Source organism: Dermacentor albipictus, chromosome 3 (assembly GCF_038994185.2).
Source record: "Dermacentor albipictus isolate Rhodes 1998 colony chromosome 3, USDA_Dalb.pri_finalv2, whole genome shotgun sequence".
Lineage (NCBI taxonomy): Eukaryota > Metazoa > Arthropoda > Arachnida > Ixodida > Ixodidae > Dermacentor > Dermacentor albipictus.
Genome location: NC_091823.1, coordinates 5,403,162 through 5,428,107, shown reverse-complemented (window position 1 = coordinate 5,428,107; position 24,946 = coordinate 5,403,162). Strand labels below are relative to the sequence as shown.

Sequence of the window (24,946 nt, the reverse complement as noted above, 5' to 3'; positions counted from 1 at the left end):
AGCGTCTGCGTACCTCTAGCACAGTTCGAATCGCCCGCCCTCCGAACGAGGAGTGGTGATGTCATGACCTCATAGTGACATTGCGCCGTCGGTTAGTAAAACGGCACCCGCAGACGGCGCTATGGCTTTTCTGCGCAAAACGCAAACGTGCGGCCAGAAACAGAGCCAAGACAGAGCCAACAGCAGCGCGAAAGCAGAACTATGGTGGCTAGCGGAAGGGAAAGTGCGTGGCGATAAGCTGGTTCTTTATTTTATGACGTCAACTTTGACGCTCGTTGCAATGGACGACCCTGACAATGGCACATTGGCTCGCGATGCTGGGCTCGACTTCAGCGATTTAAGCACTGATGAACGTGACCTGCTGCTGAGGGCTCACGCTGCCGGTGTCGTTGCGTACTACTACGACGGCAACTGTATGGCTGTACATATTCGCATATTTGTAGCTTTTCTTTCGTGAAAACCAAATGCCGCACTCACTGCCCCGTCTTCGACCTACAGTTGTTCTTGCACTTTAAAGAATGCAGGCAAGACCAACGGAACAGCGCTACGGGAAAGCACTGCTTTGAAAGGCACTCCACACAATTTCAGTAAGTCGGCGCTGAACTCATAATTCTCTAGACGAAAGTGCAGCGAGCACACTATGCGGTTTTTCGGCTCTTTGTCAACGCGCTATGGCAGAGGTACAGCACTTAACCACTTCGAATGGAGAGGTTCACTCATTGGCACACAGTGATAAGTAACGTTGGATTCACCGTTGCAACTGCCCTTGGCCAAGTTCCGCAGACCGTTCGCGCATCACACAACATCACATGGACGTGGCATTCTCGCTGCTTGTTCCAAATGGAAGTTTCGCAAGCCAGCAGAACCAGCGCAGCATGACACGATAACGAAACAACTGAAACTCCAAAATGTGCGCCGCGCACGGTCGAGCGCGCAGAGTCGAGTGAAAATGAAACCTTTCGGCCACCCATACTACTGAAGGGTAACGTCAAAATGTTATTTTTTCTTAGAATCTAACAGAAGTAGACAAGTAGCATTTTCTTCCGCCTTATAACCTAATGAAATTATCTTTTTAATACGAGTAGTTGAGTACTAGTGACATAACTTATGATGAGGAGTGCCTTCGTCATCAGGCTAATACCGGAATGTCACTGGGGGGTCTCAAATCGTGTCATGCATTTACCTCAATTTCTCAGTTACTAGAGCTCTGTTCGCGATTATATTGGCGCCTTAGACATTCTAGAGCATTGCTTTATCACTTTAACTTGACTTCATAGAAACCTTTAGTGTCCCGTTAAGGAGCCTGTGTCGCAGAAAATCCGGTGTTGGCGTCGGACGTCGTTTCGGTGAAAAGATTTTCGAACCACCCATACCCACGCCCTCCAATGTGACGCAAGGAATTTACTGAGCTAATGAAGTTCTCAAGCTAAAATACATGAAAAAATCATAAATACGACTATAAACACCCTACAGACATGACAGCTATTGGATTGTAATTTGACTATACAAGAAAACATAATTCTGTTAAGTGAAAATTCAAAGAAACCCCTTTTCCAGCATTTCTACCATTCATACGTCAGCCGCAGCAACTGCTATATGCGCGCGCCAGCGCACAGGTGTCTTGGGGGCCACAGAGCAGCACGGTTCCTTGCAATGCACCGTCACAACGCAGTCCACGCAAGATACCGCATTTCTCCCAGAAAGCCCACCTTTGTGCATAGAGTTCGACACCAGCGTTTCGCGGTAAACATTAAACATAACGGTTACACAAACTGCAGCCGCTGCGAAGCGTGCGAAGCAGTCAGGGATCCTTGAATGCTATTGCGTTCCACTCTTAAAGGCGAAGCTTAAGCGTCCTCCAAATTTTTCTGTCAGTGATATGCATTCCCAGGTCAAGACTTAAGAGGAAGCTTTAGCCTGGGGCCAACTCCCATGCTACCTACTCAAATACGTACATGCAAAATACAGAAATGCTTTTATGACGCAGCCGCAGGACCAATTTGAATGGAATTTGTTGTATTTAAGAGAACGTTACAGTCTAGCGACTGTAGGAAGCAGAATTTTGATTTAGGTCCCGGACATAGTACGTAAATTTCCAAAAATCATTGAGTTAAGAAAAAGTGGAAGCAGAAAGCTTACAAATCCATAACTCTGCTCTAAAAATAGATATCACAGTTCTGTAAACTGCATTCATTAGAGCAAATAACGTGGACAAATTTGATATAGTAATTTATATCTTACGTGGACATAGTTGGGGATTTTATTACAATGATAATGACGGTTTTGCAAAAGTTCTACTAACATATCAATGACGTACTTGAGAGCGATCAATATTGCCCACTTTAAATGTACTACTAGATACAGTTTACAGAATTGTGATGTCATTTTTCATTGCGGAGTTGAAGTTGTAAACTTGATATTTATGGTTTCTGATATTTTGCCATTTTGAACAATTTGTATTATAATATCAAGAGCCTAAATCAAAGATTTCCTTCCAACAGTCACTAGATTTTAACTTTTTCCTTTAAATGCATGAAACCTAATCAAATTTGGTCCAGTGATTTCTCTTTTCCTATGTATTGCTTTGCCAAGGACACATGTATTACTATAAACATAGTTGACAAAGAGCATGAACCGTGATCCAATACCCAATCTGTGAGAATGTTTATAAAGTGCAATGCTAAACTCGACAACCTCAAATTCTCTTGAAAACAATATCATATGGTGCGATGAATAAAGGTACAAGCAAGCAATAGGAACTAATAGTGGACACTGCTCAATATTTAGTCTACAGAGCACCATCATGCATGAGCCCTCGATGTATAACTACTGTGTGGGCCTCCAGCATGGCCACCTAATCTAATGTAGCCTTGCCATAGCCTCACGGCTGGCATGTAAAAATACTAAAACAGGATTGCATTGGATTTTCTCGACTGCCACAACACCTGTCACACTGACTGCAAAGCCATGAATGAATGCAACTGCACCATGCATCGTACTGTATTGCATGGTAGCTTCCCAACTTTTGCACCACCGACACTATGTTGTGGCACAGCAACAGTGAAATTTAGGTAAAAAGGCTGCTTCCGGAGCAGTGTAAAGCAACAAATTTCAGTTGGCGCAGATCAAGGCAGCATTTCCACCACTGCATAGGGCAAAGCTGCTGTAAAATTCTGTCCTCTTTGAAAATGTTTATTAACTGGTCTTGGCAAAAGCAAAAAATCAAAAAAGAAATAATGATACACTGCTCCCATTGTCATGATTCACAAAAACTACTTTGAGAAAGCAATATGATTAGCATTAACAAATAAAAATGGTGATGCTTGTATAAATAATGTCATCCCTTGAGCAACTACAGACTACTGCAGGTGCTTGTACATGCACTGACTGAGCTGTGAACCCTGCCAGTGGACCAGCACTGGAACACATTGAATAAATGCGCCATGAAGTGGCACAACTTGTGAGCCTAAATGACTGACTTCACCAGGCCCAAGGAACATTTGCATGGTTTCTGTTAGTGCCAAGATGTCTGCAGTACTCCAAAGGTGTTAAAAGTCACTTTTGTTGTATGTTCTTTACCAGTGCACTATAGAACATTTCAGGTTTTCATTCTGTAGTTACATTCAAGTGTACTAAAAAGGATGAGAGGAATTCCATTGCTTGATAAAGCAAGATTCAGGGAAACAATGAATTGCATGAAACTGAATTGTTCAGTTCAATGTCCCAGAGCTACACAGTGGGCTAGGAGGGAGGACATAGTGGTGGGCTTCAGAATTAATTTTGACCACCTTTATCGTACACTCACAGCAAGGTACATGAGCTTTTTCTGCATTGCACTCCCCATCGAAATGTGGCTACCAAAGTCAAAACCTGTGCTCTCCTGCAGAATGGCATAGCAACTGGGCCACCATTGCTGGCAGTGATGACAATTAAGTTGGTCACCCACCTGAGCCCCTCGCTCCAGCAAGAGCCTGACCACGTGTGCCTGTCCCTGCCAGGCGGCCGACTGCAGGGGTGTGCGATGGTCGGCATCCTCAGCATCAATCTCTGCTCCACGGCTGAGCAGCAGTTCAACCAAGTCAATATGACCCTGCCAGGCAGCTACGTGCAGTGGCGTGCGGCCTTCAAGATCACCAATCTCAGGGTCAGCACCCCGAGCCAGAATGTAGTCTGCCATGTCAACCCGCCCCTCCAAGGCTAGCACATACAGTGTCGAGCGGCCATCTGCATCCTGGTAGTTGACGTCTGCATTGTAACTCAGCAGGGTGTGCACCTGTAGAGGACCGGTCACAGATAAGTGTGAACCACTGCTGCTAAAATGGCAGACATGGCCATCCTGGCCCTGGTAAAAGGCTCGACACAATTGTACACTTCGATAAAGAAAATTAGGGAAACATTCTTGCATGATGAATGAAACCATCACGCTGGTCACCAGTATACTGATTTTCCTTCCTCTTACATAATGGCTGCACTGTCAAACTTAGTTCTGTAATCTACCATCTGTTTCGCCCAAGCATCAATATAATTGCACACTGCTAAAAAAAAGAAATTCTGGGGTTTTATGCAAAAAAAAACACAATCTGACTATGAAGTACGCCATAGTGAGAGAGACTAGATTAATTTTGGCCACCTGGGGTTCTTTATTTTAAATCTAAGTATGTGAGTGTTTTAGCATTTTGGTCCCATGGAAATGCAGCTGCCGTGGGTGGGAGTCAGCCCGCACCCTCTCAGCAGTGTAATGCCACAGCCACTGAGCTACCATGCCAGGTTCACATTGCCAAGTGCCATCTATCAAAAAGCTGCTATAAGCACCATAACAACTAAGAGAGACATAGCCAACTCTCGCTATTGTGGTGTGTTGTTGCAAACCCACTCCGTGAAAAGTGCACTTACAGTTTCCTTGTGACCCTCGAGGGCGGCCACCCGAAAGGCGGTGCGGCCATCGTGAGCCCTGTGGTCCACCAGTGATGGAGGGTGGCCTCCTAAGTCCAGCATAGCACGCACAGCTTGTGTGTGCCCTTCTTGAGCCGCCAAGATAAGCGGTGTGCGCCCCTCGTTGTCTGTTTCCGAAGCCTGTGCACCAGCCTCCATGAGCAATGTGCAAACCTCTGCATGACCCTCCAGTGCAGCATAGTGCAGCGGTGTCCAGCCAGCATTGTCCCTGCACATTGCGCATCACCTTAGCAATGGCAATACAGTCGAAACCTGCGGTAACGAAATCTCGAGGGAACGAAATTCTCGCCGCAACGAAATATTTTCGGATCCCCGGCGAACAGCCATAGGAGTCAATGCATTTCCTATCTCGCGACAACGAAACTTTTTTCTATAGCAATCCCTCGTCAACGAAATTTTCTGAAACGACAGTCCGCAAATAATCTACTCATGTAACACTAGTTGTGTCCGGAAACTGCTCAAATGCATTCGTTGTGCGCTTAAATTGCATTAACTACCACCACAGAACACTTGCGTGGACGCCGCCATCATTGTTTACAATTAACCCTTTCGCTGTCACAGACGTACCGGTACGTCATCGCGCTTCCCCCCCACAGTGTCACTGACGTACCGGTACGTTCTCTATCGTGCGTTCAAAATTTCGCGCCTGAGCGCAAAGCTGGCGCTCCTGGATTGGCCACGCCATCTGTTGACTCTTTCTACAAGTTCGTATATTCGCCCCGACCTGTGTTAATTCATGTATTGAAGAGTACGGTGTGACTGCCACTCCCCACTTTCTCTTTGCTAGTGGCGCGGTGGCTCCGCGTTCGCTGGATCATGCGTCGCGCGTGTGTGGTTATGGGGTTCAAGGGTTGTTCTGCAATCTCCGCTGGTTTGAAGGTTTTTATTTTTCTTCTGTTGGTGTGCCTGCTACGGCGCGTCAAGTTCAGGCGCGCGTGCCGTTGCCTCTCCGAAAAAAGCGACTCGATCGCTGCTTTCGCTCTCTCGCCGCACCCTCGCTTCCGACTTGCAGCAGTAAACATAATGCCCTGCTAACTTTGTTTAGCCTTTTTCCATCTCCCTCTGTCTTCTTGATCACGCAACGTCCCATTTCTCTCCGTTGTGCGGGCGACTGAAAGCGCATCCTCCCTGCGCGCGGTTGCTTTCGGATGGCTCAGCGCGCGGGACCTTCGTCTGCTCATTGGAGCGGTGGCTGAATTTCGATTCAGAATACGAGCCGAGCTCGGATTCGGACTCGGACAGAGTCGCATGCGAGGAAGAGGGTTCCGCATCGTCAGATTCGGATGTTGAACGGATATTATAGTCAGGCTGATGATGATAATGATGTTTACTAAAACAGCTGCATAACACTGAAATGTGCATATTGCATTGACTATGTTATTTGTATACCAATCATAATCAAAAATAAATTGCTATGTTCATTCCCTGTTATTCTCGCTCCCTGAAACCAAGCCGACACTGGGGGTGTGTCACGGCCAGAAAGGTCCAACAGCGAAAGGGTTAAAAAAAGCCTCGCACCTCCTCTCGTGACAGACGACAGCAATGATGATGATGGTGGTCGTTCGCCCGTCGCAACGGGTGACTGCGCAGTGTCCATGCCAAAAATGCAATTACCATTTGAATGATACAAATAAAAATAGACAAGAACCGTAGGCGATCTCGCAGTGAGGACATTTTATTTAATCCTGTGTGCCATTACAGCTTGTGCTAAATGCGGAGCGAAACGCCTACGTGCGTGGAAGCCAAATCGACATCTACTACACGTGAAGGCTCCGATAACCCAGATGACGCTTTGGTATCAGTGGGCTTTGTGTACCGCCGCACATGGTCATGTGCTCAGTGTCGTTGGTGCTAGAGTGCGTCAATTGTGTGTCTCTGTGCCAATCGGACCATTTGCTTTGACAGCCTGCTAAGATGCCGCCTCCAGCCAAACAGAGGAAATTTATGACACTGCAGGATAACGCTGCAATTATTGCCCAAGCTGAAAAGGGCAGGAAGAAAATGGATATCGCCGAAGAATTTGGAATTGCATGCAGTTTGATATCGACGATTCTGAAAAACAAGGCCTCCATTCTCGGCGCGCTCGGAAATGGCGTGAGTGCGAAAAACAAAACGGTGAGCGCTACGGCTTTTCCAGACGTTGACAAGGCGGTGTTTGCATGATTTTGTGAACAGCGTGCCAACAAAGTGCCGCTGTCTGGCAGAGTTCTTCAGCAGAAAGCGCTGCACTTCGCATGCATTCTCGGGCACGCTGATTTTAAGGCTAGCCCTGGCTGGTTGAGCCGTTTCAAAGCCCGCCACGACATAATGGCCAAAGTCATTTCCGGGGAGGCAGCAGCCGCCGACCCTTTGACAACGTCGTCGTGGCTGCTGACCAACAAAGAAGTATTAGACCAGTACAAGCCCTCGGACATTTACAACGCAGATGAGATGGCCTTATTCTACGAGATGCTGCCATCGAAGACCCTGGACTTGAAAGGCCTGAAATGCCGCGGGGGGAAACACAGCAAGCGGCGTGTAACAGTTTTGTTTTGCACCAACATGGATGGCACAGATAAACGGCCACTGCTCGTAATCGGCAGAAGTAAGAAGCCCCGCTGCTTCAAGGGAAATCGTCGGCTGCCCATACAGTACACCGCGAACCTGAAGGCATGGATGACCCGGGCCATATTTGGCAGCTGGCTCGAGGCCTTCGATACGGACATGCGGAAGGCAGGCAGATCGGTCTGCCTTTTTTTGGACAATTGCAGTGCCCATCATGTCGATGACGTGGAACTAGGAAACGTGCACTTGGTTTTTTTTCCACCGAACTGCACTTCCGTGCTGCAGCCACTTGATCAAGGCGTCATTCGTAGCGTCAAGTGCGCCTAAAAGGAGAGGCTGATTCAACGTCTGCTGCTGAACCTCCAGTTGAAGCGTCCCACCGTAGTGGACATGTTCATGGCGCTTGAGATAATGGCCGCCGCATGGGTTGTGACGTCGCCAGCCGTGATAGCTAATTGTTTTAATCATGCCGGCTTCATTGCCACTCGGCAAGCATCATGCGCTGATCCAGTGGCATCGCAAGAAGATTCGCCTGAAGGTGCACTAGTTAACAGTGCTGACGGCGCAGTGCCGCCATCACTGGCCCACGCATGGGATGAACTTTCTACCGTGACAGATGGTGTTCCGGATGGCCTCAGCATCGATGAGTTTGTTCGTGTGGATGAAGGTGTTGTCGTCCATGAAGAGATGACTGATGAGGTCATCATAAGTAGCGTTTGCCAAGGTGCCGACAACGCCGACGACCACCAGACACCAAATCAAGAGAGGACTGCGAACCCGCGGGAGGTGTTGAATGCCTTCGATGTAATTCGATCATTTTTCGGTGAGCATGATGACGATGTGGCAATAGACCACTTCTTGCAGTGCGAGTCGAGAGCAGTAAAACTGCTTCAAGGCAAGGCTCGGCAAAGTAAGCTGACTGACTTTTGGCAATAATTTTTTTTTTTTGCAAGCCAATTCCCTTCTCTGTCTTTTCTGCCTCATTCTCGCGCTAATGAAATTCCCGCAAAAGCGAAATGTTTTGCTTTCCCCGGTGATTTCATTATTGTGGGTTTCGACTGTAACTTGCTTTTAACAGTTTTTGGCCACATTTGGATGCAATTATAGGCAGAAAGAAAGAAATGAGTACAGGTAAAGCTCAAATGAGGTGAGCAATAAACATCTACAGTCGCCGATCGATTTTCCGGACTCCAATTATTCGGACATGCCCGATTATTCGGTCAGCGTCGCGGCACCGCCATTCTCTCCATAGACCATAATGTATAATAACTGCCGAAAGTTCGGACACCTTGCAACCTCTCGTCTGATTTTTCGGACTCTCGTTGAGCCAACTCGGTCGAGAGTACCGTGCACCGACTCTGACCGGTGCACGGTTCGACTTGCTGAACGCCATTTTTGTTATGAACGGAGCTTCCTTGCTGCCCCACGAAGTGGCGCTACTGAAAATCCCCGCTCATCATCATCGTTTCTGCCCGATTCGATAGAGTGGCTCTACAACAGTTCCGGTTTCAGCTTAGTAAGCCATGTCAAGACAATCCAGCAGCCGATTTGTTTCTTCGCGCACGACGCTGCGAGCAGGCCGCGTTTTTTCGTTTGTGTGACTGGTGTCGGCTTGGCGGTATTTGCTTTGTGTGCTGTGTCGAGGTTTCAGTGATCCAACGCGGCATACGGAAACATCGCGTCAAGTCTCTAATGGCGCCAACAGTGCCCGCGCAGACTGCGCTGCGAAATGCCAGGAAGCGGGTGCCGGGAGGCCTAAGATTTGTCGCCTTCCGATGTGCTCCCTACCGACGCGGAAAATGTTCTGCCGAGACTTGCGCAGTGGTTGCATTGCGATTCCGGACACCGTCTCATTGAGGTGGTGACACTGCTGTACCGACATGCGTAGAACTCGACGACGGCGAGATCATTCGTCAGGTTTCTGCTGCACCGCCGGACGATGACCGAGTCGGAAGTTGACGCACCATGTGCTACGCTGCCGTCGCAAGCGGATCGTGTACAAGCAGTGACTGTGCTTTCAGCTGCCTATTACGAACCTTACGATCCTCTCCGAGATTCAGGCTTATCTGATTGCGTGTAAACGGAACAGCGTGCAACGGCGCATTCACGATTTCTTCAAGCCTACTGCCGAGCCCGAATAAGTGCGTGGAAATAAAGGATTTAATTTTTTTTTCTTAATCTGCTTTTTCGGACACCTGTTTATTCGGACATTTCCGCAGTCCCCGTGAGGTCCGAATAAACGGTCGGCGACTGTATACCTTCACTGTTTTGCACTGCCTATAACCATGAGGCAGCACTTACTGACTTGAAATTTGTTTTTAAAGGGCAACTCCGGCGATTTTTCGATGTAAGTGGATGTCAATGAAAGTCACTGGATACGTTCCTCTGCACACTTCCATTAAGTTTTCAAAACGCAGGTTTGAGAGTTGCGCAGGTTTTTTACAAATGAATTTTGTTAATTCCCTCAAACCAACTGCCTTGCCTGCTCCTCAACTACTGGTCACATTGTGTTACAATGTAAAAGTAGGCATATGCAGAGCACGCTGGGAATTAATGGCAGACTACAGTGTTGAGGAGCCGGTTATTTTGAGCTAGTGTTTGGCATGAGAAGTTTCTGTCACGAGAAGTTATGTTCCGTGTGGACGGGCAAGTGATGGGGGGCAAATGGTGTTGCGTTGTTGGCTGCATGAACTTCAGCCCTTGCCAGCCGCACACATAGTTTGAGGCAATGTTGATTGAGTTCAGCTGAGGTTAGGCCTATCGCTCGCGGAGTTCGTGCGTTTACTACTGGCAGGCTTAGGCAACTGACCTGAAGCTAATTAGGCCATTAGGATTAAGAAAACTGCTTTTGTAGTTTAGTTTTGACCATATGGATTTGAAAACAACTATTTTTCATTTCGTGCAAACACAAAAAGCGAGAAGCGATGACATGGCACACTATTAACATTGGTATGTTGCCGTTCTCGAAGGCTGCCAGTCAGGCTCGTGTGCTAAATGTGACTGCGCACATGAGCGTATTTTTACATACTGTTACCCTGACTCATTATTTAGCTTTAGAGGTCCATTGTTTGCCTCTTATTCTAAATGGGGAACAAGCACAAGCCCCTAGCTTTGATACAACAGCTTAAACAATCGCCTCATTTAGCTGTCACTGGTGTTAGTACTGGCATCAGTGTTTCCACGAAAAATCTACGTGTTCTCTAAATGAATGATAATATGCAAAAATCATTAAATGGGTTAAATCATTGCAATTTTCGGCCAGAAATCCTGCATACAGATTATAGCAGTTTCCAGTTGCTTTACTATCTCAGAATGTGCCAAAAAAAGGTTATCCTCATCAGTGCAGCATACATGCTAAAAATAGAGTTTTTTCACAAGCCGGTGACTCCGCACAAGCGAGAATGTCTTGATTTCCTGCAGCTTCACTGCAGTTCACACGTACACAGATGCAGGGGGCAAGGAAGAATTCCGCAAGCTGACTAATGCTCGCAGTGATAAGAATCATGCACAATGCAAAAACAAGGCAGCAATGATAGATATATATTTTTTTAACAGCTGCCGCAACTTTTACATGTCATTTCGCCCAGGGCCCTATTCGCGCCATTTCTCTTGGTGCTAATTTCGCTCAAACCGGAGTTTCACTTCTGGAGACCTTGTTTGGCTTTCCTATGCGCCGGTTATGTGATCACTCCGCAATTTATTCCAGGCAGTGTTTGGAAACACCAGCACCAGGGGGTGTTATCACAGGCAACAGCCAGGGCTTGACAGCTTAAAAGTGGCTCGGAAAAACAAAAACAAACTTCCAGCTATTGCCACAGGACAAAGCCAAATTGAAGAAGAAGGTCCAACGTATGCTGCAGGAGAATTTTAGTTACGATAGATTCAATATGAATAATATGACACACTTCAGAGCTTTTGGAACTGTTTTTCTCAGTTTGTGTTTTTTCAGAGAAGTTCGTGATTGCAGTCGAGCACGAAGTTCTCCAGGCAGGCCCGGGCTGCTTTTGCCGGGAGTCATATGGGAAGTGGCTTTCTTGCCGTTTCCCACATGCGCTAGATGGCTCTTGCAAATCAAACCCCCAACGCAACTGTGTGTCCCGGACCCTCGCGGATGACAGACACGCGCCGCCAGGACCTTGACAACATGGATGTTCAAGACTCCGCTGCTCACAACCTCACGACACCAAAAGGACCCAGCGACCAGAACGCCAGGACAGAGAGCCAAAGTCAAACAGATGGGGATTGGCAGACAGTCCTCACACTTTGGCAGGAAAAAAACAATGCGAAAGAGAAGAAGACCAGAGCACTGGGATATACGGGGACCTTGAAGAATCAACAAGTTTCCGCTGGTCAAGCAACCGGAAAATCTAAACACAAACCAGCATACAGGCAGTTACCCCTCCTGCCAAAGGACGATTTTGATATACAGTCGAACCCGGCTATATCGAACTCGCAAAAAAACGCCTATCAGTTCGATATAGAGCATAATTCAATATAAGCCTGCTGAATAATTTGATATCATAAAAGCACATACCATTTATAAAATCACTTTATTGATGAAACTAGCTTAGTTTCACATGAAATAGTCCTGCATTTCTTTCTGCTTGGTCAATTTCGCTGCCTGCGACGCACGCACTTCTCCACATTGTCTAAGGATTCGGGAGCAGCTGAGGCCGCAACCTTCTGCATTCGCGCAGAAGCACCGCACTAGTGCGAGCGCACCAATCACTTTGGAGGACATGGGCAAAGGACCGTCGTTGCTTTCCTCATTGTGCCCACTTTCACTTGTGCTCAGTACGATGTCGGCAATGTAGTCTTTGTTTTCGGGCTCTCCCGTGGTCGCGACACCATCATTTGCACTCACGAACTCGTCCACTGTTGATTCGTCAACAGCTTCCAGAAATTCTGACAGCTCGCTCCAAGTTTCGGCAACAACGGCAACGGCTGCGTCGCATTCATCAGAATTTACGGTCATCACCGAGCACCCGGAAGCCGGCACGGCTGAAGCAATTTTGGATGAACCACTCGTACACGGCCGTGCATACGCGTCGGGCACCGGGGCGAGAGTTTGGCCGCTTTAGCCCTAATTTCCCCCTTATGCTTCAAGATCGTCCTGAGAGTGTTCCTCAGAATCATTCACACTGCGGGGACACATCCAACTTCTCTCCGCTTTCGACCCGATTTATGATTTCGAGCTTCACGACAAAAGGCAAATTCTGCCGCTTGATCACGGCGACACTGCGGGAGAAGGCACACAAGGCACCCACACAATGGACCAGAAAAGCACCGAGACAACTCGCACTCTCGCCATTTTGCATGAAGAGGGCACAAGAGCCTCTGATTGGCTGTCTGAGCAAGCGCTGCGGGCAGGCCAGGATCATTTTTCGCTCGAGGATGTCGACGGCTTATCCGAAGCAGCGCAGTCACGGTAGGGAAAGCGGTTGGATGGAGCTGCGTCGTCGGTTTCCCCACAACCACGAGGGAAAGCCAACTTCTGGGGGCACTTTTCCGCCGCTCGATGTTCGGTATATCGGGAGTCGCGGCTATTTTTGTTCGATGTAAACGTAACTTTTGCTATATATACTCATTGTAACTATACCGTGCCCAGAAATTGTTCGATATATAGAATAATTCGATGCACACGGGTTCGATATAGTTGGGTTCGACTGTAGTGGTGCGACCGCATCAAGGGCTATCGATCAAGAACCCGACTAGTCCACTACTGGCGGATGCCGTGATTGCTGCATGCAACGGGCAAATATCTGGTGAGCAATTTCTGCACAGAATCAAGCCGGACTCCAACGTTTTTATCATGTCCATGCCACACCAGACAGTGGCGGACTGCGTTAGACGTATTACAATGCTAAACATCAACGGCCGGCCTCACTCGGTCAACGCCTACGTAGCGACAAGTGACGGGACAACCAAGGGTGTCATTCACGGCTTGGACCTGCACACGACGCCTGAAACACTGAAAGTGAATCTACGCACACAAACGCAAGGGGCTGAAATTCTCCAAGCACGCATGTTCCGTAACACTAAAACAGCCGTTATCACCTTTTTTGGAGGTACTACGCCGTGGTACGTCTCCTACAATGGAGAAGAACTAGCTTACTATCCCTAAACATTACCACTCAGGTGTGCAAAGTGTGTAACCAAATGGGTCACCGATCGGATGTCTGTCCCCAGCCGGACACTCCAGTATGTCGTACATGTGGACAACGGGACCCTGTAGCCGGACACGAGTCCCACAAACTTTCTGAGCGTGTCCTGCACTCGCCTGCATGTCTAACATTCCCAATGGTGCCAGGAACCCAGTGTGCACATAGCATTGTCAGCATTATGGAAAAGATCTATAATGAGCCTATGATGAGGAAAAAATACAGTAACAGAACAGCAATATACTATGCACAGTAAGAAAAACAGAGTGGAAACAAAGGGGTGACACATGTTGCAGCAGTTATGGTACAGCAGGCATTTACCATGCTTATTTGGTTATAAGGCAAGGGCGTAATTTGGGGGACCCAAGAAAAAGATAATAAGTATGCACACTAATTAATGCAATGTAAAGTATTTTACAACTAGTGGATTAACCAGGCTGTTGACTATTCCCAAAGAGCAGGTCACTTATGCACAATAGTTGACCGGCCATTGAGTAAGCATGTCTCACATCGTGCAGCCTATGAATTTGCTGTCTCTACATAAAGCACTTTATAATTTGGCCACTCACCATGCTTGGATTCTTTCAAAACAATGCACAGGGATGTAATATTGACCTTAGCTCTTTAAGCACTACATTCTACTACATGCATCTAGGGATGTGCTGTTCTTTCTTTTTTTTTAAATATTATTTCCTGTCATTGTCATCAGATGTGATCCCACTATTCTTTGTTTATTCTGAATTGCGGGTAACAATATTTTCAAACCTGTGCAGTTCATCGAGTCCCCGGTTGAGAAGTTGTTGCACCACTTCCACACTGCCTTGGGCAGCTGCAATGGAGAGCACTGTTCGTCCCTCAGCATCAATGCTGTCCACATAGGCACCCCAGAAGAGGAGTAGGCCCACCACATCTGCATGGCCCATGGACGCAGCAGCAAATAGTGGGGTTCGGCCACTGTGGTCAGCATGGTCCAAGTCGGCCTCGGCTACAACAGAGGTATTTGCAGCAATTTATCAAGTTGCTGTTGTACAGTAAACAACGCAATCCTAGAACGGGCTCAGTGAAATTAGGCTAGCATACTTGAGCCAAGTACTTTACTAGCCTGCTGTAGCCATAACGCAAGGCTCAAGATGGCTGTCAAAATCTCTACAAGTACACAAGTACTCCGTGTTTACAATAGGTGTGCGTGATGCCAGTGCAGCTCAGCAAACCTCTGTTTCAAAGGATATTATAGAAGGTGACTGGGTGGACAGTGTGAAGTTTTGGCCACAGCTTTAGAAGCATGTAAGCACGTTCCGAGCTTATTATGCTTTGCCCGAACTATGCAAGCAACGGTGCAAGCTGTCCAAATTTTCTGCTTTTAAATTAAATCAGGATCAATGTCTTTTGTTCTAGGTTCTTTATTTGCCAAACACTTTGAAGCAGTGGCTTCACATGTTTCTGGCTCTAACGTTCTTCGGCATAGTCACGACCTGACTGTTTATTTTCTGCCTAATCGCTAGTGCTTGTGCTCAGTTGCAGTAGATTTGTTCTTGCCACGCACCAGGCTTGCAACGTAGATGTTCTGAACTTCAGCAAAGTTCGGGAAAGACGCATTATTGCTAGTCACTCGATTACTCTGTTGATCTCCACGAAATGTTCAGCTTCGAGCATTCGTGCGCTGTTGGTGCAGTCCATCATCCATGCTTTAGCACATTGGTTCAAGACTGCACTTACTCTTGATGTGAGAGCGATAGAGTGGGTGTGAGTTTAATTGTGAGTCAAGTGAGTCAATGGAGTGGATGTATCATATGCGATCACATACGGTCATACATGGCAAAAAACTTACTATACCTAAAAGAAGCGCTACACCCTTGGTCACTGTACTGTGTAACTAGTGGTACTCACTCTTGTCAATGTTCTGCTTTTTTTTTTTTAACAGCGAAACTGTTAACGTTTTAGTGGACAGAATTTTTTGTGTCTACATCCATTGGCAAAAAATGCGAGTCAATCCCCGTGGCAGTGCAGGGCAGGAGCAGTGGCTCGTACCCCAGTAAGGCAGAGGCTTCAAGCACTCGGCAAAGTGAAGCGAAAAGTACATACATTCTTTGGAATCATGCATACAGCATACACAACAGAATTCATTTCAATAAAGAACAAGCACAAAACAAGCATTTGAACCACATAACTGACGATAAGGCGCACCTGATAACAATGCGGAGCACGTAGCGCTCCCCACATACGTTTCCTGGTAAAGACTATTGTTATGCAAGCTGCTGTGATGACAACAGCTCGCGACGTGGGAAGTGATGTCTCTGGCCTTTCGTATATAAAAGAACCAGCTAAACAAATGATTTCATTGTTGTTGTATCACCACTATGGGTACACAATGCATAGTTAGGACTTCCAAGGAGCAGCATGAATATGAGGAGCAGCAAAGGGAAGAAGAAATGGAAATACGATCAGCGGTGGCGTGCTGCCAAAATTACCGCTACTCCCTAACTCTAAACCAATAATGCACTGCACAACCCCCTCAGTACCTCTAGTGGTGGTTTTCAACAGCTTCTTTCGCAGGGCCAGGATGACTAGTCAATCTTTCTTTTCTTTTCTTCTTTTTTTTTTTGAAGTTAACAATACAATACTGGCAGTTGAATTAATTTTTTTTATCCTCAAGGAAAGCCGTGAGTCATGAAGGACCGGCAACACAGGAAATCCTTGTGTAACAGTGATCTGTGAACATGGCCACACAGATTCATTCAATTTCTTAATATGCCAGCTTGCATTATTGCAGCCAATTTTTTTAGACAACTACAGCACATGTCTTCTCTCTACCATTCCACATTGTGCAGCATGAATGGAGTACAGTGCGTTGGCGACCAACAAGTTCCATTTCTGACAGCTTATCACACAGTAGCAGGGTAGAAGCGGTCATAGTTTCGCATTTGTGCACTTTTGCTTGAGGCAACATGTTACCACCAAAAGTGCCACCTTGTTTGAACAAACTACTTGACAAAAAGGGTCTATATTGCATTGTTAGCACTTAAAAAAATTAGGTGAACAGAAGCCTGCAGAAGCTCCTGAAACGCATCTGCAATTTCGCTAATGCTGTAGAACCTCGCTCATACATTGTGGCAAGAAACGCTAGAAAAAATGTACTAACCAGGAAAACATACACTCCGAAGTCACTAAAAATTCAAAAGTCATGTTAATCAGCCATGTTAATTTTTTGACTGCCATGGAATTGTGCACCATGTATTTGTAGCTGAAGATCTAACTGTCAATATAGCTTTCTGTGGAATTCCTGAAGCATCTGAGAGATTTTGAGCACCACATGCAACCAAATTTGTCATAACAGGGGCTCTGAATTTTGCACTACAATAATGCCTTTGCACACTCTATTGATAGTGTGGGACTTTTGGGGATGCAATTACATCATTGTGCAGAAACACCCTCTCTATATTCGTCGGATTTAGCACCTCACAACTTCTTTTTATTCTCAAATTGCGAAGTGCTGCTCCGGTGGTGGCATTTCGGGGACGTGACGTCAATTAAAGAAGAAACGCCATTGCTGCTGAAGTACTCAACAGAAGAAGGTTTCCAAGGATGCTTCCAGCAATGGCATAAGAGGTAGAACCAGTGTACTGTGTCTAATGGGGAGTATATTTAAGGTGACCACATTGAGGTATCTGACAGTTTGTTTGTCACTCAAACTTCTTTTTAACCTAATGCACCAACTTTCAGGGCAGACTTCATAGGTATTGCTCATTTATAACCAATTTAGCCAAAATGAAATTTCATTGCAGTTGACCTTTAAGGAAATGCAGTACGTATTCAAGCAGCCATTTAGTAGCTGTTTCATATCTGTAACACTGTTTTATGCCTTAGTTGTGAGAGGCACGTTTTATTGAAATCAATAATTGCACAATAGCTCGTCCGGTCGAGGAGTAGATTCATTCTGGAAATACAGCTAACAGGGTGCCAACATAAATAGTGTTGTCAAAGAGGCTATCAAAGTGGGCCTACAACTTTTCATTACCAACACAAAAGAGTTGGACCATGAGCACTCATTGACCACAGCCTACTGCATGATAAACCTCATAGGTAACGCAGGCAGGAACAGAATGAAAGTATATAAAAATAAAGAAAGAAAGGACAACTAGGTAAACTAGGTAAACCAATGCCTAGAGAGCAAAACAAACAGCAGCCAGGCCTGTGGCAATCCTGTGATTGCTGTACAGTGTGACGTAGCAGGACAGACATAACGTCAGGTGACAGTGACTGAGCAACGCCGATGCCAAAGAGGTGGCCTACGCAGCAATGCCACGAGATTTCAAGCAACATTTCACAACCCGATCCAGCAGCTGCTGGGTGGGCCACTTTCCAGAATTAAACTTGTTCATTGTTCATCCTTTGGCTTACTACTAGGAGAGTGCGAATGTTCGAAACTTATGAATAACGAATTGAATCATGTCCTATCGATTCAGTCACTGAATCGAACAGTCACTATTCATAAACGTTATTATTTTTGTAATACATTTTGAATATTTTAGAACATCAACTGCGCCCGATTAAACATAAAATTGCAGCAAAAGTAGGATGAACTTGCAATGTTGCGGGCATAGCACAGACATAAAATATGAGAACTTGCATGGTGTAGCAGGCTATGTTGCTTAGGTAGGTATACTTTGTGGGGATGGGCGACTCTCACACGACCCCCAATATGTTGTTTTCCAGCACAGCTCCCGTCTTCGTGGAATCCAGCTTCGCCATGTAGCCTGATGCCCGCGGCAGTCGGTCTGGTTGAAGCACAGTACGAGAGATGGAGTGAGTGTTGCCCTGCTAACGCAACCTAATGGCGGGGTTACTTGGGCGCGGAAAGGAGAAGGCTCTTCCTCTTTGGTTCGGGTTCGGCAAGCTGTGCAGACGTTCCGCGCGTCTGCCGATCCATGCTTCTGCGAGACCATCTCGTGAAGCCTCGTTCAAACGTGCCACCGTTCATGTGACCGTACGCGCGAACGGCCAGGCAGTTCCAGCATGGGGCAAGCATATTCGCTCGTTATCCGGTCGCGGTGAGTCGGACTTCCTAGATTTGTCACGTGCCCATCGGCATGTTTTGTCGACAGCAACTCGGGCTACCAGGCATTAATATATGAAAGGTGTAATAAATGCCCTTGTGATTGTTTGCACTAATGTGTTATCATTCCTTTGTCCCAAGAGCACAGGTGAGAACACCACAACTTTACACACTATAATGTGATCATACACATTCTCTGAAGAGTCTTGTGCATGCCAAGAAATTGCTTGTTTGCTCCTAATGCTCCATATATATATATATATATATATATATATATATATATATTAATAATTGCACAGCCGATTTTTTCAGCGAACTTTACCTTCAGAGAATGAAACTTGTTTTGCATTTTACTTAATGTCCATTGTCATCACTTTAATGCTGTCTATGAAGAACCACAAAATCTCATCTTCGGTATGGTCGATAGCTCATTTGATATTCTGCATTTATCAACTGACTCCTAAAAATGTGCAAATGGGATGGTTGCCCATGCCTAGACTTCATCCTGCAACTTGTGATGCAACTTCTTGCCACTAGCAAAATAACTTACTGTTTGAATGTGCTTTCATAATCCGACTGAAGACAGTGCATCGTCATTGTCCCGTTAGATGCTAATTTGCTCTGTCCCCACCATGGTTGCCATTTTGTAATGGCAATTGCAATGACACTGGCTAGGCTGGCTCTGATGGCAGGCTGTCGTAAATGTGGTTTCGGTTTCGTTAGTCGCTAGTTGCATATCGGATTGCACCACCCAAGTAGTTTTTGGCTGCACCTTCTTGGGAAAAGAAAGGTGTGCATTAGAATGGGGTAAGTAAATAGCATAATAATTCATCGTGAGCTACCGTTTTCACTTTAAAATCTTTCTGAGGCAGGCCAAGAACATGCGTCTTTGATGTATGTTTGACGCATTCTGTGTACCCTAAGTGCCGTCGAGATGAACACCGCCACTATTTGCATCACCACTGCGGTCACCATTGGAGTTGAACACATGTGTGATGACCAGCCAAGTTCGAATTATCTGACGAAGGCTAACATAATGAACGATTGGTCCCATTGATATGTTAGGCTCTCGCCAGGACCTTCGGTCATGATTAAATTAGCCGAGAAATTCAATTATGCGGAGTCAAATAAACAGAAGACTACTGTGTAAACCTATTTTGTGGCAATATGAAGTTAAGTTCCACAGTGAGAAGAAAATATGATGCTCATTCAGTGGTGGTCTAGCCAGTTTAGGATTTGGAGCAAGTTTTGGAGCAGCCACACCAGCATGTTGGGGCAGTCTCGGAGTAGAAAAAAAAATGGTCTTTTTGGAACACTTAGAGTAGTACAGCAGTAATCTATAACCATTTGGTGAAGCTTGTTATTACTGTGCAATCAGTAAGCGCTGTTCAACAGTGAAGCAAGGCACAAAGCCAACAGCAACCAATTAAGGTTACCACGGGTGGTATACCATGCACGCTATGTGGCAAACATGTTTATTTGGGTAGGCAAGGAACTTAATTTTGTAAACAATAAAATTTTGTAGGCTAATGAGAACAAAAATATGCACCTAAAGCTCTAAATAACTCTAAAGACCTGCCAGTACACTTATTAGGCGTACCGGTGCTCCTATCGGTGCCCCTTACCACTTTTGGTTTGCTTCACCGCGTAAGCGCGATGTATTGAGGCGAAGCTGACTTTCGAGAACTGGCATTATGCAATGCGCCTTACTTTCCGAGCTTCGATGCCATGGGCGAGGATTAGACCATAAATGAACATTTATGGTCTTCCTTATGGTCTTCCATTCCGTCCTTCCTTGAAGAAAACAAGGAAGGACGGAAGGGAACAGAGGGAGCGCCACCTTCCTTTCCATCCTTCCTTGTTTGAGCCAAGCGATCATATTTATGGCATACTCAGCGATATGAACCGACTAGCCCAGCAACACGTACTTCTGGAGGATTACAAAGGCGGAGTCAGTGCCATTGCTAACAACGGCGAATTGCTTCAATGAAAAACACGGCGCCGCACATCAAGCTTGGTAGCTAACGTCGAAGTAGCTAGGCCTAGCGTTGCCGTGATTTTGGCTACGGCTACAAGCGGATCTGCATGTGAAAGTGCCAGTTGGAGGCTTCGATTTATGCCGTTTTAGACTTGCGGTCCTGTCAAAAAGTCCAGAATATCAGACAGCTAAGGTTTTTTGCGTCCAAAATTTTAGACGTTCATATACATTTACTCTGGGTAGGTGGTGGTGCCGCGAATGTGTCTGGTCATGTGCGAAAAGTTAATCGTTGACTGTATTTGAATGTTCACTAATCGATTCGTGTGGCAGAGTACGTATAGTTGCATAACCCTACTGAAAACATTGCATTGCCGTAAAAACGCGAAAATGCCGCACTTTTGCGCAGTTGGCGTAAATGACACTTGAGTGGGAGCAGCCAGGTACAGGCAAGTCGAATTGTAGGAAAATGGCGCAAATGGCGCAGTTGGATCACCACTGCTCATTTCATAACGATTGCTCTACTTACAAAAGGCTTTTAAAAACTATTATGTCCTTTAAATGATCAAGTTCAGTCATATTCCAACAAATCCACCAGAAAGACATGCTGTACATAGGTCCCTGCTCCTTGAGGCAAGAGGGCATTGTGCACCTTCTGAATGCAGTTGCCAGCCCGTCTCTAACTTTAGATAATAATTATGATAGAGAGTTTTAGCAGGTCCAGTATTCCACTAAACGCGGGCAGATCAGGCGAAGTGGCGGGTAACAGGGGCGCAAACATTAATGGTCTGCACAGTGCAGCCACCTGGTGGCACAGAGTTCAACCAGACAAACACAGAGTTAATATTACAGTAGACAAGTGTATTCTACTTCAGCGATGGTGTAAATTTTCAGCAGTGGCATAACCGTGTTCACGATTATGCCACTGCCAAAAATTTACAGCATCGGTGAAGTAGAAGGCACTTGGTAACTGCGTAATTGCTCTGCGTTTGTCTGGCTGAGTTCTGCGCCCTGAGGTGGCCAAACCGTGCAGGCCACTCATGTTTCCACCCCTGCTCGCTCGTTATTCTGCCCGATCTGTCAGCATTTAGTGGACTACTGGACATGCTGAAGCTGTCTAATATTACCAGTAATAAACCCACCATCCAAGAGAAGCTCGCAGACCTCCCGATGACCTTCAAACGCTGCAACTAGCAGAGGAGTCATTCCTTCATTGTCAGCATGGTCCACATTGGCGCCCCTCTCCAGCAGCAGAGCCACCACACCAATGTGGCCCTCAGACGGTCGCACACACAGTGCTGCCACTGACAACGCTGTGCGCCCATCTCCATCTGCATGGTTGGCCTCTGCTCCAGCATCAAGCAGACGCTCCACAATCTCGGCATGGCCCATGTAAGCAGCAGCAATGAGGGCTGTGCGGCCCTCACGATCTGCACGATTCACATCAGCTCCTTTCTCCAGAAGCTGTGCAACAACTTCTTCGTGGCCTCCCCACGATGCAGCACGCAGTGCCGTCCGCTGCTCGCCATCTGCTAAATCCACCTGTGCTCCATTTTCAAGCAGGGCTTCCACAACCTGCAGATACAATCAGACAGTGGCTCATTCCTTCCAAACTAGTTGATCCGAGATATATATGTAACCTGAAGAGGATCGTGAAATAGTTCAATACATTGATAATTCGAAATATATAGGACATGCCTACCTGAAGCTTATCTGAAAGCTCTGCACATCTGGGACAGTTTCTCAAGATTGTGAAGAGCGGGAATTTGCTGATTTATTTCTCCAAGGCAATATCGAACGCACAAGAAGTTACTTACTTTTTGCACATGAATACTGCAATTTACTCGCACTGTAGAATGGTCTTTGATATATTGAACCCAATGCTAACCCTAAGAAACTGTGTCACACAACCACACAGTGCCTTGCATGCATTGAAGTGCTTTTTGTGTGTTTTCATTCAGGATAAGGTAAAAACTGATGCAGCACGGATCCAAACCAGCCTGTACGGATATGCACTGTGCCACTACCAGTGCACTTATTCTGCGAATCGTGCATAAAGATGCCCAGCATGTCCATTTCAATATGCTGCTTATGACGAAGCATCATTCATTGGCAATGAGTAAATCCAGGCAGATGCTGTTAGATTTGAAAGTGGCTTTCAGCTAGCAGGACATCCGAGTCTATTCCCACTCATGTGTAACCATGAAAAAAACGCATTCAGCGCAGGCCTGTGAATCTCACAGCATTTCTTGCGCACAGTCTTTCAGCAAAGTACAGACGTGGCATGAGGTGATTTTATTAAATCCAACCTGTAATATAAACCTCCAAGTGAGGGTTGGGTGGAATTTACTGCGGCCACTAGCAGAAGGTTTTGGTCTACAAAATTAGAAACCCGGCACAGACATCACTTAGACATCTCAAGCCAAGAGCCACTCAGCAAAAAGGCAAACAGGCATTCACTAAGGGTGTGCGAATACCAAATAGCAGATTTTGATTCGAATGAAGAAAACAAGGCCAAATATCAAATCGAATATGAGAAAATTTGTCACAAAGTTTAATGCTTACTAATTTTGGCCGAGAACATATGGTGTTGCACATGCTTGGGAGTCTCCTAGTACATATTGCATAACAAGAATGTAGCAAGTGATCAGTAACTTAGGTACATAGAAATCAAGAAATACAGTACAAGCTACTCTTATTAAAGGGAACACCAAATTAGTATGCCAGCATTGATTACAGCTCAGTTCTAGTATATGAAAGTCTGGAAAATATTTCTTTTTTATGAGTATAGTTTCTGTTGCATTGAATGAAGTGCTTCATTTCCTCCGAAACTAATAAATTAGCAAGTTCTGATGTACTGAATACTGACAAGGTTCTCAGTTAACTCTTTCAGGGTTGATTTTTTCCACCGTATGCGACTGTTCAGGGACGATTGCTTTATTGCAGATTCTAATTCTTTTGAGGGACCTAGTTAGAAAAAACTTTACCGTAATTTTTTTAGAGTGACCGTAAAGTGAGAAAAGAATATTTTGCATTGGAAATAAACTGATAAGAATTAACATTTTGATGCATTGATATACACATAGTTCAAATCTTAGAAAATGCACACACAAGAATATTTCGCAAGTCTCAAATGTTCCTGCTCTTACACTAATATTTACGTCCATAGTGTAATATAACTGTGCAGGTGAGCACACTCAAGAGAACTCTGTGATTGTGTGCCTGTCAAAAATTGCAAAATGTCTGACAAACTTCCGCTAATCTTCATCTTATCGCCAACCAGAGGCAATTATTTTTTGCGAGACTCCAAAAAGAAGAAAAGAAAAGGGAACGCATGTACGGCAGTATCCTTCCTATGCGCAACCCTGTGAGCACTAAACGAGCGAGAAACAGGCAGACGCCCTTTGAGTGATTAGTAACAAAATGGCCATCAGTTTTGCAAGCACAAGAAGCCGAAAACGCCCACGAAACAAAACCCAAACCGCCACCCGCCTGCCTGCCCACTTGCGTAACAATGCGCGAGCGGTAGTATATAGAGGCATCGGAGCAAACTAGCTCTAAAACAGACTATGGAATGAAAACCGAGAGAGGAAGGCACGAGAAAAAAATTCCCTGTATTCCGACATAGTGGCAGCACAAGCCAGGAAAGGAAAAGTTAGGAAATTGGCGTGCTTTTAAAACGTACAGATGGCACCGTAAACATATGGTATCGACCATTTCGGACTTGTTCACGGTGCCATATATTTACGTCATTGACCCTGAAAGGGTTAATAGTGGACCTGTGTTTTGCGGCAATCTTTTATTTATTTCATGCAAAGTTTTGCTTTCCAGTTTTTCTACAAAATACAGAAGGACTATCCCAACTTTAAGGCAGGTGGATTATCGCAAGGCCAATCTGCGTGACAGACGAAAGGACCGCGCATCACATGACTAATGTAGCCAGCACAAAGAGCAGGCGCCATCCGCATTGTTTCATGGTCAGGTTCGGCATGTTTTACCACCTGTCAAAGATTCAAGACTCTGCAGAGTCATGGCACACTTGCACGACACCCCCCCCCCCTCCCTTTACGTTTATCTGCCATCCGCACCAATGCATACAATGCAGCCAGGTCATGACACCTTTACGGCTGCCCTGTAATTCAAAGCTAGTCTTGCGACAGGTTGTTCGAAACTAAAAAAATTAATTGAAGAAGGGGGTGAGGGGGAGGGGTAAGCCATGTGCATCTACTGAACGGTGTCGGTAACGAGAGACTGCCATTC

General features: G+C 45.9%; 1 protein-coding gene across 2 annotated transcripts in view; it reads right to left on the bottom strand.

Annotated features, from left to right (window-relative positions):
* The window catches only part of LOC135920179 (ankyrin repeat domain-containing protein 50), a 116,392-nt gene that overhangs the window by 11,391 nt on the left and 80,055 nt on the right, over positions 1–24,946 (bottom strand). For both annotated transcript variants that reach the window (XM_065454327.1, XM_065454326.1), the window contains 4 exons: positions 21,829–22,261; positions 14,424–14,643; positions 4,894–5,161; positions 3,947–4,273 (listed from right to left, as the gene is read on the bottom strand). In XM_065454327.1, coding sequence (XP_065310399.1) covers positions 3,947–4,273; positions 4,894–5,161; positions 14,424–14,643; positions 21,829–22,261 — 1,248 coding nt within the window. The remainder of the gene's footprint in view (positions 1–3,946; positions 4,274–4,893; positions 5,162–14,423; positions 14,644–21,828; positions 22,262–24,946) is intronic.